Source organism: Hesperophylax consimilis, chromosome 17 (genome assembly GCF_061612785.1).
Source record: "Hesperophylax consimilis isolate HC1 chromosome 17, BYU_Hcon_1.0, whole genome shotgun sequence".
NCBI lineage: Eukaryota > Metazoa > Arthropoda > Insecta > Trichoptera > Limnephilidae > Hesperophylax > Hesperophylax consimilis.
Genome location: NC_142852.1, coordinates 12,361,890 through 12,377,673, shown reverse-complemented (window position 1 = coordinate 12,377,673; position 15,784 = coordinate 12,361,890). Strand labels below are relative to the sequence as shown.

The window sequence follows — 15,784 nt, the reverse complement described above, 5'->3', positions numbered from 1 at the left end:
GAAACTGGTGTCTCACATTCATAAACGCTTTTAAAAAAATCAGCAAAAAGGTCAGCGATACTTTGAGTGCCTTTGGCCTTTTTACCTGCATATTCCAAGTTGGCGGGTATACCAAAGTTGTTATTTTTCATTGATTTTGCATAGTTCCAAAAATACTTTACATTATGATTTATTGAAGTTTCAACATTAATAATAAAAGAATTGTAGCACATTTTTGATAAGATTTTACAATCTTTTCTAACGTTTTTAAATTCAATATAATTTGATAATGACCTGTCTTCTTTATATTTCTTATGTAAAACTTTTTTAAGGGCAGTTAATTGAACAAGTTCTTTATTGAACCATCTCGGATATTTTGATTCTTTAAAATGAATGAGTGGGATGAGATCTGTAATAATTTTATTCAGCAAGTAATGAAATGATTCAATATTTTGATTAATATCGCCTTCTTTAAGAAATGACCAATCTTCCTTGTGGAGACGATCATTTATGTTCCGATAGTTGGCATTTTTAAAGTTATACGTTGGAATTGAATTATTTTTATTGCCTTCTTTAGTACAAGAGATAAGTATTGCTAGTGGGGGATGGTGGTTGTCTATCGGAAGAATAGACTCTAATGATTCATTTATAATAACGTTGCTTTCATTTGACAAAACTAGATCAAGAACACGATTATTAATATTACGTACATGGTTATATTGGGTTAAATTAAAAAGTAAAGACATATCTAGAATTACTCGTTCGCAGGCGGTTGCTGGTATTGAATTAAAATTACTGTCTAAAACGTTGAAATTGCAATTAGGTAAATTATAATCACCGCAAATAATTATTTGATGATTTGGATATTTTGTTTTTACTAACTCAACATCTTCACAGTGTTTTTTGTAGATTGATATGTTGGCATTAGGAGGAATATAAACAGTTCCAATAATAGTTTTCTTGAAATCACCACTTAACAATACGAACAATTGTTCCACATCAGTATTTTTGATTTTGAGTACTTTCGAAGTAATATTTTTGCGGACCGCTATCAGGACACCACCTCCTCTTGTATTGGAGCTGGTATTCTGACTCCGGTCTGCTCGGTGGACATGGTGTCTATGTAGTCCTAGCTCCGCTGAGAAGATTGATGATGTTAGCCATGTTTCAGTGAGTATGATGACATCATTTGAGAAAGATGGGGCATTTACTCTGAACTCCTTTAATTTTGTTCTGATGCCCCTGACGTTCTGGTAGTAGATGAGGCGTTTATATGGCTGGAGTTTTTTGGTTGAACATTGATAATTTTAGGTGAGTTGTTAATATATTTTATGGTTAAATTATTTTCTCCATTATTTTTCCGATTTTCTAACTCCTTCCATACATTTTGAATTTCTTGGCGCTGAACCCATGTTAAGTCTTTTTTGGTTTTAATACTGAAATTTTTGTAGTCTATCGCCTTTTTTTGAAGAACCAGTTTCACTTGATGTTGGTCTGACAGTTCAATCTTGATCGGACGTATTTTATCCATTTCTTTTTTACCTAAACGGAACATTTTTATTTCAGAGGTATCAACATTTTCAACTTTGCTTAGAATACTCAAAACTTTGTTCTTATCCTCCCTCATGCAGTCAGTTTGAGTACCAGTTGAGCACTCAGGAACATTAAACATTATAATATTCTTAGAACGTAATTTTCTCTCCTCCATTTCCGCTAGTGTTTCGCAAATTCCAGGTAGGTCTTGTATGGTGTTAGGTAGAGGTTGGACCTGAGGTGGCTTCTGTTGTGAGATATTTGTATAGGCCTTCAGCTCTCCTTCCAGGAAGCCCACTTTCGCACCAACAACACTAATATTCCCCAAAAGTTCCGAAAGTTTAGGAGTTAATTTAGCCATTTGTTCTTTGGTAAATTTATTCGATGGATCCATAATGGTACTGTTCATAGAGTTTATTATATTACTTGCCATCGTAATAAAATGGTAGGGATCACACGAATCCATAATTAGTAGATCGAAGCAGAAATATAAAATATGAAAAAGTTTAGCTGCCCTGATCACGTACTCGGGATAGTATGCGTAAATGTGAAGGTAACTTTACGTACACACACACTAGAAGCAAGTGCGAACTGACGAATCGACAGTTCTGATGACAGATTTATAATTATTTTATTTTTGATATATCTTTTAACTGCGAGATTGGAATCACTTGGAATTCTATCACTACACTAAAACTCGATTTGCACTTGTAATTTAGTACTTCCTATACGCACAGGTATAAAATTAAGTATTCTTATTTATGTTTTAAACTGGAGCAGAAACAAAACCGTGCACTGTTTACATGTAGTATTGTTGTTGATGATGACTAGCGACTATTGAGTCTGGAAAACTCCAGATTCGACGTAATGTGGGTGCGCGTCAATCTTGCCAGTACGGCAAGATTCTACGCATGTCTATACCGCTCACCGAACCATAGCGAATCAGACACTTCCGAGCTCTTCAAACATTTGAGCGATACTATTGATGATCTCTTGCCCCGCTACCCTTCGGCCGAGTTTGTTGTTCTGGGGGACTTCAACGTTCATAACGAACCATGGTTGAAGTTCTCAGGCCCAACGGACTCGGCTGGCCGACAGGCGGAATCCTTTGCCATTTGCTACGGATTAGAGCAATTGGTTCAGGAGCCTACAAGGGTTCCCGATGTCCAGACTCACCGCTCCAATCTGTTAGACCTATTCTTAACTACTGTGCCACACGGTTATAAGATTGACGTCACAGCGCCTCTGGGATCATCTGACCACTGCCTAGTGACGACATCAATCCCCGTTAGCCTCAGACCAACCAATGAGAGGCTGAGGAGAAAAGTGTGGCACTATAGGTCAGCAGATTGCTTCGGTATGCGGGCCCATTTCAATGCTTTTCCGTGGTCAGCTGTTTGTTTTCGGACTTCGGACCCTTCAAGATGTGCCCAGGAGATTGGTGAAGTCATCAAATCGGCGATGGATGGCTTCATACAATCGACTACTAAAGAAACTGGTGTGGGCTCAAAGCCGTGGTTCAGTCGACAATGCTCCGAAGCAGTTCGACGAAAAAACGCGGCTTACCGAGCCTACAACACATCTCGAACGCCCGAAAGCAGATCAGCATACAACAAATCGACAAAGGAATGCAAGAAAATCATCAATAGATCAAAATTCGAACACGACCTGCAGATCAGCAAAAAGCTGGCTGCCTGCCCGCATGGCAGCAGAGCATTCTGGTCACTTGCGGGCTCAATAGGTCGAAATTTTTGCAAACCCAGTTTGCCACCTCTTACCAGACCTGACGGCTCACTAGCAAACACCGCCACCGAAAAGGCAAACCTTTTAGGGAAAATGTTTGCGGAAAACTCGACCCTCGACGACGGGGGTGCTGTTCCGCCGTCGGTTCCTCACTGCGGCTTCTATATGAAAAAGCTGAGGATCCGGCATCGGGATGTACTCCACGTCATACGGGGGCTCGATGTTAACAAAGCTAGTGGGCCTGATGGAATACCTGCCCTGGTATTGCAGAGGTGTGCTGCGGAAATAGTTCCAGTTTTGACAAAGCTCTTCAAAATGTCCCTGAAGTGTGGCACTGTGCCCTCTGGTTGGAAAAAAGCGGTAATTCACCCTATTCCCAAGAAAGGTGACCGCTCCAACCCGGCCAACTACCGCCCCATAGCGATCTCATCAGTTCTGTCCAAAGTGATGGAACGTGTGATCAACGACAAACTGCTCACATACCTCGAGAAGAACAAAATTATCAACGACCGTCAATACGGATTCCGGCGGAACCGCTCGTGCGGTGATCTTCTCGCGTATGTGACGCATGTTTGGGGGCGGTGCCTGGAACGTCACGGTGAGACCCAAACGGTCGCACTAGACATATCCAAGGCCTTTGACCGGGTCCGGCACCGAGGACTTGTCAACAAATTGCATTCTTACGGACTTCCCGCATCCCTGTGTACGTGGATTGCTGACTTTTTAAGGGAAAGGTCGATTCAGGCGGTTGCTGACGGTTTCACCTCTTCCTCGCACTCCATAAATGCTGGCGTCCCACAGGGATCGGTTCTGTCTCCGACTTTGTTTTTGTTGCACATCAATGACCTTTTGACATGTGCACCGATTCATTGTTACGCGGATGACAGTACAGTTCATGATAGCTTTTTGTTTGACAAGCCCCCAAAGGGCACACAAACTCCAACGGCTCGGAGGGCTTTGAAGCAGAGAATGGACGGTTATCTCGAAAGTATTTCCTCCTGGGGTAAAAATAATCTCGTCGAATTTAATGTTTCAAAGACCCAATCCTGTCTGATTACGTCTAAAAGGGATCCAAATGATAATCTAGTCTCCTTCAACGGAAGCAATCTTCCGAACAGGCCTTCCATTGATATGCTTGGTGTAACTATAAGTGATCAGCTCAGGTACCGGGGCTCCATCGAAGCCAGAGTAAAGTTGGCCTCTCAGAAGCTGGGCGTACTGTACAGGGCCCGCAGATACTTTAATAGTACACAACTGCTCACCCTGTACAAATCGCAAGTGCGCCCTACTGTCGAATTTGGCAGCCATCTCTGGTCTGGAGCCCCAAAATACCTGAAAAAAACCCTTGACTCTGTGCAGAAACGGGCGGTCCGTTTAATAGATTCCCCAATCTTAACAAACGGACTGCAATCTTTAGAGCACAGGCGTCAGGTAGGTATGCTGTCCTTGTTCTATTACAATGGAAGATGCTCTGAGGAACTAGCGTCATTGATCCCTTCGGCACCGGTGCGTAGTCGGGATACACGCCAAACGCGCGCCCAACATTTGTACACAGTTGACACTTGTCACATGAGAACGGGTCGCTTCTACGATTCGTTCTTAAGTTCAACAGCTCGGCTGTGGAACGAACTGCCGGCCTCTGTGTTTCCTCCCTCCTACAACATGGGACTCTTCAAGACCCATGTTCACTCCTTTCTCTCCACAAAAAGACCCTCCACACAGCATCCCCAAAGATGACATAGGCCCTGAGGGAAATTATTTTCTTCAGGGCCTCCTGTGTGGAGTAAATATAAAAATAAAAAAATAGATGTTTATAATAACTTTTTAATTTTCATGCTTTATTTTAGATAATTTCTCTGATCTGTTTTTTTTTTCTTATTTTAGTGTTGTAATTTCTGTAACAATGTCGTGTTACCTATAAGCAGGTTCTTTATAACGCAGTTTAATGAGCCGCAATTAATCCAAAAATAAATAAAAAAAACGATTAATAACAACAGTTTTATAAAAGCATTATGTAAAATGTGATTTAAGATTTTCACGGCCAAAAGTATTTTTGTTATTTGTTTTTGGGGTGTTATGCCGTGTTGCGCTAACTCCTTCTTTAGCCAACGTTTCGGACAACATTGCAGTGTCCATCATCAGGGCAGATGTGTTATTGATAACACATCTGCCCTGATGATGGACACTGCAATGCTGCCCGAAACGTTGGCTAAAGAAGGAGTTAGCGCAACACTGCATAACACCCCAAAAACAAATAACAAAAATTATGTAAAATGTTGAAATCTAACAAATAGATGGAAACCATCAGTGTTGCCCTTGCAGGCTGTTTTTTTTTTGCTCTTGATTTATTTATCGATCACCGTTCACTCTCGACACTTCGATAAACAAAAGTATAAAACTATAATCCTGTCGACATTGCTTTGTTATCAATGTGGCCATTCTAGGGTCCTGATAATAAAGTGAATGATTTGAGAAGTTATCTACCTCTCATGAGTAGCACAAGTCAGTGACCAGTTTTGTGAGTCACGGAATGTTAGCAATGAGGTACTAAATTATTATTTACCAGGTGAAAGAGAGAAAGTGTTAAATTGTAAAATACTCTTAATATGTATATATTTTTTTAAATATCTATTGAACATTGTAAAGCAATAAATGTTTATCTTGAAATGTCTTATTGTTTCTATTTAATTTGTTTTTGGTGCAATTTGTTAATCAGTCAGTCATATACAGAGATGTGCTTTATTTCAAATAAATCCATTTCAAATGGAAATGCAAAATGCGTATTTTCCATTTTGCATTTTAAATGCTTTTCTAAAAACCATTTTGCATTTTGCATTTTAAATGCTTTTCTCAATGCATTTTCCATTTTAAATGCTTATTTGCAACGTTCTTCGTACTATCTCTACTCATCCTTTTTTCATAACCCCCAAATATCAGTCGGTCCTCAACCTCGCCATGAGAGATAATTTACATTTGTTAAGTTGCTCCCTGGTAGGAGCCCTGGCAATTGAGTGATACCATTACAAAAAAATACTGAACATGGGGCCATGACGCTGTAATATTAAATGTTAGATAGCAGTTTCTATGTTTTTACGTTGGCAACATTAGTCCCGCGCAATTTTTTTGTGGTTTCATAATCTGTAGTCGTGGTGTTTTTGGATTTACCATCATGCAATATGTTCTAAATTGATGTCCATTATTAAATGACAAAATTGTTTAAAAAAAACTATAATTATTTTCATTGTTTGACCTGAGAAACCATTTTGCATTTTCAATGCATTTTGAAAATGGGTATTTTGCATTTTGCATTTTAAATGCTTTTCTAAAAACCATTTTGCATTTTGCATTTTCAAATGAAAAAGTTTTGACCCATTTCCATTTTGCATTTCAAATGGTTTTGGGTACCCATTTTGCACATCTCTGGTCATATATCTAAGTATGGGCTCAAGAGTCAATTTAACCCCACAGAAGCTGGGCGTACTGTACAGACCCCGCAGGTAGTACACAACAGTTCTCCGTGAACAGGTCGCAAGTGCACCCCACTGTAGAATTTGGCAGCCACCTCTGGTCTGGAGCCGCCTCAGTTGTATTTGTTGATGAGATGTACTTTATCAAACAGATTGCCATATTTGGAACGTAGACATCGTTCCTTTCTTTCACCAAAGCCAACTCCACACATCATTCCTAAAGGTGACTAAGGTAAACAGAGTTATTTTTTTAAACGCTTGGTGAGCATACAATATTTCAGACCAGAAAACATAACAAATGACAAAATTACATGAAAATGTTGCGTGCGACTAGATGGAGGACTGAACGCGCGACAATATAGTGGGAACCGTAGCAGTAGCTTTGGACAAATCAGCCACTAACCCATGTATTAAATGAAATTCAAGTACACTTATTTAATAATGCTTGTATAACCCAGCGATATTAATTTTGACACGAAACTTAACTTTATCTAGCATATTGAAATAATAACCAATAAAGCTTTGAAAACGTTGGGATTTATTTTAAGGGAATCTAGTGATTTCAATAATGTAAATACTGTAAAAACATTATATAATTATGTCACTAGTAAGGAGTCATGTAGAATAAAATTCCACGGTTTGGTCCCCAAATTATGAGGTTCATTCACATGCGATTGAAAGAATCCAAAATAATTTTTAAGATATTTAAATTTTAAAATGGGCATTCCTAGAGAAAACCTAAATTACGATAACGTAGGTACTTTGTTAATTAAATTCAATGAAATTGTCTGATCGCAGAATTATTTCCAATTTAACCTGTTTGTATAAAATCATTAATTCAATGTTTGATACCCCTGAATTATTATTTGTAATCTCTTTTCATACTCCAAGTAGGTCGGTTACAAGACAGTACCTACCCGCTGCCTTAGTTCTTGTATGTTCAATAGACCATTTAGCAAATTTTACAGGAGACGTTTTTTTTTGTTTTTGCAGGCAAATTCTAAAAAATTCTCGATTTTGGTCATTTCGTTTAATACATATGTGTAACAGGAAATTTTTAAAGATCATTTTTCGAAGATTGAAGCTATAATATACCCAAATTATCACAGGTGGACGTTGAACATGGCATGAAAATGATGAATGATTATTTTGGATATTGAACATATCGTCTGGAGATTGAACAATTCGGCTCCCATAAGTTTGAGGTATTTTTTGTTCAATTAGCCAATTAGTGGTAAGTTGTATATACAGGGTGATTTTCAGATTTCAAATATTTTACTTTTATCTTAGTTAGTAGTTGACTTAAAGTATTACTTTAAAATATACAAACACAGTCCTTGAGTTGATTTTTCACAAAAACTGCTCTATATAAATCATCCAAATAACTTTAACGTCCGGCAGGTCTATGTCAATTTTCATATAAGTAAGCCCCGCTTCATCTTGTGGGGATCCAAGATCCGCGTTTATGGTAACTGTTTCCACATTAATGCTTCCTGGAATAAAAAAGCAGAATAAATAGAAATCTTTGAATGGCCAGCCCTGAACCAAACGGCGCGAGTTTAATTTTGGCTGCCCTTACAGACTTAATTAGTATATACCAAGGGTGGATATCAATGTAATCAATAAAATTATGATTTTTGGTTTTTTGTAGCACGGTATTTATCAAAAATAATATCAAGGGCGATTTGTTAAGTTGAGTATTCGACGCCCGAAGCGAACTGCTCCAATTGCGTCCACATAAGGCCAGCCATGTATCTTCGTACCATTGATGTAAAACGAAACATTTTTTTAAATAAAATAAAAAAACTATAAAATATTTTTTAAAGAATAAAGATACCATAAAAGCTGGAATTTGGATGAAAGTTTTAAAGGTCAATATCAGATAAAAATGACCACAGACGTCTAAATCACTTGATGGACAGATTCAACAAGAAAGAAAAACCCTGCTCTAGAGCACCTTAAGTAGGGAGTTGTAAGTCAATAGGATAGTGTTTTCTAAATCAATATTTATGATTTTTTAACGTTTAAAAAATACGTGTTATTTACATCATATTCCAATAAAATTAGGGGTAAATAGAGGAACCGACAACTTATTGTGAATAGTATAATCATGTTAAAATAGTGCTGTATTTTGGTAGTTTCCGGAAAGGACGCATTTTAGGGTATATACCCAATACACCTTTTATATTATAAGAGAGGATGAAACAAGTATGTGTCCTGTTTGCACGACATTTCAAAACAGACATGGATTCCGGACATCCGTATTTAAAGTTCTATATTTTACACGTATACAATGCAACTACTCACCGCATATTGCAAGAATTCCGTCGTTACAGCTGGGAGGTCGAAATCTCAATCCTAAAATGCAAGTTCACCTCCACCTTCTTCCTGGATCCCTGGTTCCGTCTTGATGGATATAGTATTTGGCATCAGTAGATCCATGGTCTGCTTTGGTAGGGTTTGGTTATTAGTTTAACCCTGAAACAGAACAAAGTTGTAACGGAATTCAGTTTTTAAAATTTGGCTTCTCAAGTCGTAGCAAAAATACACATTAGAAAACCTTGAAGTTATAACAAAGATTGAGAGAAACGTCGTTTATCTTAGGAAAACTCTTTATTTATTTACCGTCTATGTCTACCGCCATTCCGTTGTAATCCATCTGTTAGTACACAACTTTAATCCGTGTATTTGTAATCATTTTAATAAATGCATTTGAAATACTAATCTTATAATAGGTTGATGCAAAATTTACATTATAAAACATTCTGCTGTAACAAAACGCCCAATGATTCACTAACTGAACTAAGAACGGCCGCTACCAAAATGAATAGCAATGAATTTAAGTATTATTTCTTACCAATAACCCTCAAATGCATGGTATAATAAGTTTAACAGGGCGGGATAAACAGACTGTAGAAACAGGAAGAAAAATTGAGAAGAGAGCACTTGTCAAAAAATATATAGGTTAAGCATAGACAAGAATGAAGTCATAGACAATAATTAAATTTTCATGAACCTAGCCTTTTAAGAACCAGATAATTTCTACTTTAATAAATTTTTCTGTGTACGATAAATACACCTTGTTATAACTCTACTTAAGGGAAGTTAATAATTAATACTATTCATATAAAAGAAAAGGAGGAACGAGAAAAAAAAAGAAGTTACTTAGTTACAAAACACTCTTAAAATTTATTTAATACAAATGTATAAAGAAGGGTTAGTCTTAATCTAGTCGTAAATTATAGTTCCTATCTTGAACCGCGGATCTCCACGTTCGCACTTATCACTGACATCACACAAGCGGCAACTTGGGCTGGATCCGAAGGGCGGAATTAGTTCAGCCTGAGCCAAGGCTCCGAAGGGCGGAGTCGGCAGGCAGCGACTCTTGAGAGGCGAGAGCGTCCTGGTAGGAAGATCCTCGGCGCAGCTCCAAGGGGGAGAGCAGGAAGTTTCTCTGCGGAGGCGAGACGGTAACTCCTGCTAGGGCAGCTCCCTGGTCGGAAGCGCCTCAGCGCCGCTCCAAGGGGGGAGAGCAGGAAGTTTCTCGGCGGAGGTGAGACGGTAACTTCTGCTAGGGCAGTTTCCTGGTCGGCAGCTGCCTCGGCGCCGCTCCAAGGGGGAGAGCAGGATTCAAAACACAGTGAAGACAATAGATTGAAGACAATATTATTAATTCAAATCATCAAAGAAAAAGACAAGTATCAATTTCTAACTGAAAGCCGTACTCGACTTAAATGTATTTTTAAATGCCCAAAATTAAACACTTCCTTTGCACAAAATTATTACACTTACCGGGCAAGATTTTTTTTCAATCGACTACCTGAAGAAATTAGAAACATTAATGATAACATCCAAATAATAAACACTGTCAAAAAATATTTTAAAGACAAACTTACAAAAAATAAAAATTCTTTCCAATTGAATCAATCTTAAGAATAACTCATCTCAATTAGTTTCCTTAAGTAACACTCCATTCTTCAAATAAGTTTAAAATCATTTTACTTTTAATTACTTACTTACTGTAATAAAACAATGTACACTCTTCTTCCAGCCACAAGCTAATGCTTCTATGGAAGAGGGGTCTTGAAATATTTGATCATATATTGTAACAAATAAACAAAAATGTACTTATATAATTTAAAAAAATATATGTATATAAATTTGGAACAGAAATGGTCCTAGTATGGATCCTTGCGGATCTCCGTAGTTTATTGGTAGGTGGTTGCTATTTTGTTATTGATGCTAACGAATTGCTTTCTGTTGCTAAGATATGATTTGAATAGATTAAGAGCAGGACCATCTACACCATTTTTCTCGAGTTTCTTAAGAAGTATGTCATGGCTTGCTGTATCGAAGGCTTTTTGAAGGTCAATTAGTATAGATAAAATATAATTTTCACCATCAATGCTGCTTCTAAGTTTACTGATTAAGTCATTTATCACTTCATTTATTAATTTCCAGGTTTTTTTTACCGTTATTTTCGCATTTTTTAAAAAGATCACCGTAGTGTGTTTGTTTTAAGTTTCGTTTTTTTCTTAGTAATATTATTTCTTACTACTAGGAATTCTGTTTTCAATAACGTGTTGTTTGGTTGTTTTGTTAGTTTCAGGTGTATTCTGTTTCTTTTGTTGATTAATTTTATAAGGTCTTTTGTTATCCAGTCTGGGTTATTTATGTTTTTTGTGTAAATTTTAGTGATGCTATTATAATTAATTTTATTTGTGAGGTAGTTTACAAGATTGTCATAGTTTAATACCGAAGCGTCATTCATATTAAGATGAAAGGAATTTTTGATGATATCATTCTTTAGGGTATCAAAATTAATATGTGTATACTTTCGGGACGACTTTATAGATGTGTTTTTAGTAAATGTGTGAATTACATCAAGGAGTAAAATATTGTGGTCGGATATTGAATTATCACAGTTCGTTAATGAGTATTCTAGTTTTATGTCGGTGTGTATATAATCAATGATTACATTTCCTGTCTTGGGCTGGCATTTCCTTCCTGGAGAAAAATTACACATCCCATAATTTTGGTGTACCGGTCCTTCTACTCATTTGACAGCGCGTCCAATTTCTGATGAATGGCGTCAACTGCGAGTTTACTTTCAGTGCGCATTGTTTCGAGTTTCGACTCTAATATGTTGATAAGGGAGTCTGTGTCACTGTTTATTATTGACTGGTGCGTTGCCAACGGTGAGCCCATGGGGCCAGATTCAGTCAATAGAGGTGATGATGGTGTTTTCTTCACATTGCAAACCATTCTGCGAGATTTAGACATTTTGGTTATGTACCTAATGTTTTTCCATCGGCAAAATGTGCAAACAAAAGTACAAATAAAATATTTATTTTTATTTAATGCCAGTAGGATTTGAACTGAGGTTCTCCGAAACTCTACAAAGAAATGGCGGGCGATATCACCACTGGAATAAAAGCCGCATTTGTATTTGGGTTAAAATATTTTAGTAAGAATCGTGTAGGATTTTGTGTATTTATTTAGAACGGTGTAAAAAAATATTTATATTATAATCGTATATTTTTTCTTGGAATCTTTGGGATTCTAACTGGGTTCTTCCAATCTCGGTGCAGGTTTAGCGGGCGTTCTCACCACTGGGCTAAAATCCGCATGTGAGGTACCGTGAAATATGTGTAATATGAATTGACTTAGCACAGGTATTATAATAAGTAAATGAATGTTTATTTCGGTGACAACACTGGACCGGTTGTTTTGGAGAATTTGAACAATTCATCAAATTTCAACGTTAATTTGCGAGTTCTGTGAAAGTCCTATTCAAGTTCTGATATTATATCATTATAGGCTAGTTGCTTGACACAACTGAAATAATAACAGAACTAGAAAATATCTTTCACAGAACTCGCAAATTAACGTTGAAATTTGAAGAATTGTTCAAATTCTCCGAAACAACCCGTCCTAACTGTCACTTCACAGAACTTGAACTAATCACTTGAAATAAGAATAAGTACGACCGTTTAGACATAGCTAACGTAGCTGTTCAACAGGAAATCATTTACCGATACATAGATTGATTATTATGTATTCTAGACCCTGAATTTTCTAATTTCTATCTTCTAATTTCTATCTTCTACTTTTTATTACAATTTTTCCAAAATTTTAGCTTCATCTATAGTTACTTATTTCATATGTTTACACTAGATTTCATATTTCATACAAAGTAATTACACTCAATTGGTCACCATGAAACAGGCAGCCGCCTAGTATGGTGATTCATTATATCTACTTTATGTAAATTTCGAAACAATGTAACATGTATTAAATAAATAAAATAAATAAATGAATGTGGGTGATTTTTTAAGAGCAATTTTTTGACGTGCTTTCTGTTTGAATACTTGTTTGAACGTTGGTGAAGAAAGAACGAACAATTGGGCATTTTTATTATTTTTTTATTATACATTATACACTTTACAAGTAAGGTAAAAAGTTCCGATAAACTGCTTTTAAGCAGTTTGTCTAACGGGTTCCTAAAATTATAAATCTTTTTTATATTGAATTAACAGTTACATTTTTACAATAAGGTAAAAAGTCCCGATAAACTGCTTTTTAGCAGTTTGTCTAACGGGTTTTTAACGTTATAAATCTTATTATATTGAATTTACAGTTACATTTTTACAATTATACGTATAAAACAAAAAAATTACAGAAATATAGCAAAAGTAAAATTATGAAAAACAAACATATCAATTTTAAAAGTCATTAGAATAACATATCATTGTTAGCTAATACAAATGAATTCTTTCAGTAAGCCAAGTCTTCAGTAAGTTCACCAATTGTTTGTTTTGGGCATAGTTTTTAATTTCAGCAGGTAACAAATTAATAACAACTGGGAATCATATAGTTTAACGTTCTTTATTTATAAATATTCGGGCCAGCAGATCTTCAATCTGTTGACTGTGGGAAATCCGGAAACTTGAACACAAATCACAGTAAAATATGAAAACAAAATTTAAAAAACATTGTTTCTAAAATAAAATTTAGTGCAAGCGATTTGGATACTGACCTTCATACAGTTTCTTAATACATAAGGCTTAAAATTGCTTTCAAAACTAAAGGCAAACACATTTCTATCCTATTATTTGCTAACCCTTAACTAGGCAAGGATATAAAAAATGAAATTTTAATAGTTAAACCGTGTTATTAGGATTCTGGGTCTAGAACAGTTCTTGAAAAACAAGCAAAAAAATAAATAGGCTTTTAAATTATCACTGATATTAGTGTTCAAATGTTAACTACGGTGAACAACGCTAAATGCGGTTGGTAAAGTAAGATTTAAATGAAAAATTCTAGCCAATAAGTAGTTAACTGTATTTACTTCTAAGAATTACAAAAACAAGAACATTCCAACTTTTTTTAAATGAAAGAGTTTTCGTTTTATTCGAATAAAATCATTGATTATATTGGAATTGTAGCCTTTACAAACCGCATAGTAAAAATTAAAAAAAATAAATCTAAGGTTAAAATTTGTCGGTTCTGTTTTGTACGGAGAAAAATACTTCCATTTTAATGTATCTGCGAGGAAAATCGTCAAATCAGTCAAATCAATGGAACTTTTTTCTGTCTGCCCAGGTAGTACGTTCTCGAGCGGTTGAAGTACCTAGCAGATGTTAACCAAATAATTCTCGTAGGTACAAGGTGCGATCTCTAAAGGGTAAACAAAAAAAATGTTCTAGAATGCACTAGTAGCTGCTGCTACGGTTCTACAGTTTTGACAGTGAATTTAGAAGTGTAAAAATATTATTTTAACAATAATTAAGTACATTACTGTAAACATATACAAGTTTAAAAATAAATCAAATCTTTTACAATGCGATTCAGAACAAATTCAAAGAAATCGCAAGGTTATAAATATTGTGACTGTACTGATTGTACTGGTAACTCTCTGGTGAAACATATCATATCTAATACAAGAATTTATTGTGTAAATAGTTAATTTCGTGAATGTTAACGCAAGGAACAAGAAAAGTGTCCAATCAAAGAGTAACTTCGAGAAAACGCGTAATTGCATACGAAAAAAAACTGTGAGTGCGCACGCGTTTTTTTCAAATCTCTCTTCAGCCAGAAAACGAAAAAAATTTTCTCAGCTGTCATTCAGTATTTTCTCTTCAAGGAACACTGTTGATAACTTTCATAGTTGCACTGGGAACAAGAAAAGGGGGTTTTTCTCCGCTCTGAGTCAGCATGTGTTCCAACAAATGTCCTATATGGGGGGTAAGGTGGCCTTTCCTAGAATCTGAATATGTGCACTTGAAAAAGGTTTGTTGCCACTGTGAGTCAGCATGTAGCTTTTAAGATGTGCGTTTTGTGAATATCCATAGATAAACAAGGAAAAATAAAAAGTTTTCTCCGCAGTGACACAACGTGCGCTTCAGATTGCCTTTATAATAACATTAATATGTGTACTTGGAACATAAAACAGGTTTTTTGCCACTTTGACACAGCATGTGGGCCTTTAGATGGGCGCTTTGATAAAATGAAATGTTTCTCACGGGACATGAAAAAGTTTTTCTCCACCGTGAGTTAGCATGTTGAACTTCAGATAACATGTTTAGTTGCACACGGAATATTAAAGAGGTTTTCCTACGATGTGAGAGAGCATTTGGCTCTTCAGTTGGCCCTTTTGATAACGTGCATAGTTGCATACGGAACATGAAAAAGGTTTTTCTACACTGTGAATCCGCATGTGTCTGTTTAGTTCGCCTTTTTTATAACATGCATAGTTGCATACGGAACATGAAAAAGGTTTTTCTCCACTGTGAGTCAGCACGTGGAACTTTTATTAATTTATTTATTTATTAGATACAAATAATTACATATATATTAAGGAAGCTTTGGCTGTCCAACTAGGAAATTTTCCCGTTTTAGGACAGCCAAATTGCCTGGTTTAGTTAACATTAGTTAACTAAACCATATAATTGTATAAACATTATCAATCACAAAAATTATCAATCGCATTGTATCAATCAGATGCATGGTAGGAATTTTTTATTTAACTGCCAATAACAATGAATAAATGTGAGTACAGA

The 15,784-nt window shown here is 36.0% G+C and overlaps 1 protein-coding gene and 1 long non-coding RNA gene across 2 annotated transcripts in view; both read right to left on the bottom strand.

Annotated features, from left to right (window-relative positions):
- Window positions 1-7,542: 7,542 nt before the first annotated feature.
- On the bottom strand, window positions 7,543-9,678 carry LOC149416001 (uncharacterized). The gene is made up of 3 exons (XR_016303715.1): window positions 9,580-9,678; window positions 9,030-9,200; window positions 7,543-8,215 (listed from the first exon to the last, which is right to left on the bottom strand). It is a non-coding gene; the product is annotated as an uncharacterized LOC149416001 (long non-coding RNA).
- A 524-nt stretch (window positions 9,679-10,202) lies between these two features.
- LOC149416000 (uncharacterized) overlaps window positions 10,203-15,784 on the bottom strand; it is a 33,286-nt gene continuing 27,704 nt past the window's right edge. The window contains exon 4 of the mRNA XM_089641841.1: window positions 10,203-10,331. Within this exon, the coding sequence (XP_089497967.1) occupies window positions 10,203-10,331 (129 nt within the window). The remainder of the gene's footprint in view (window positions 10,332-15,784) is intronic.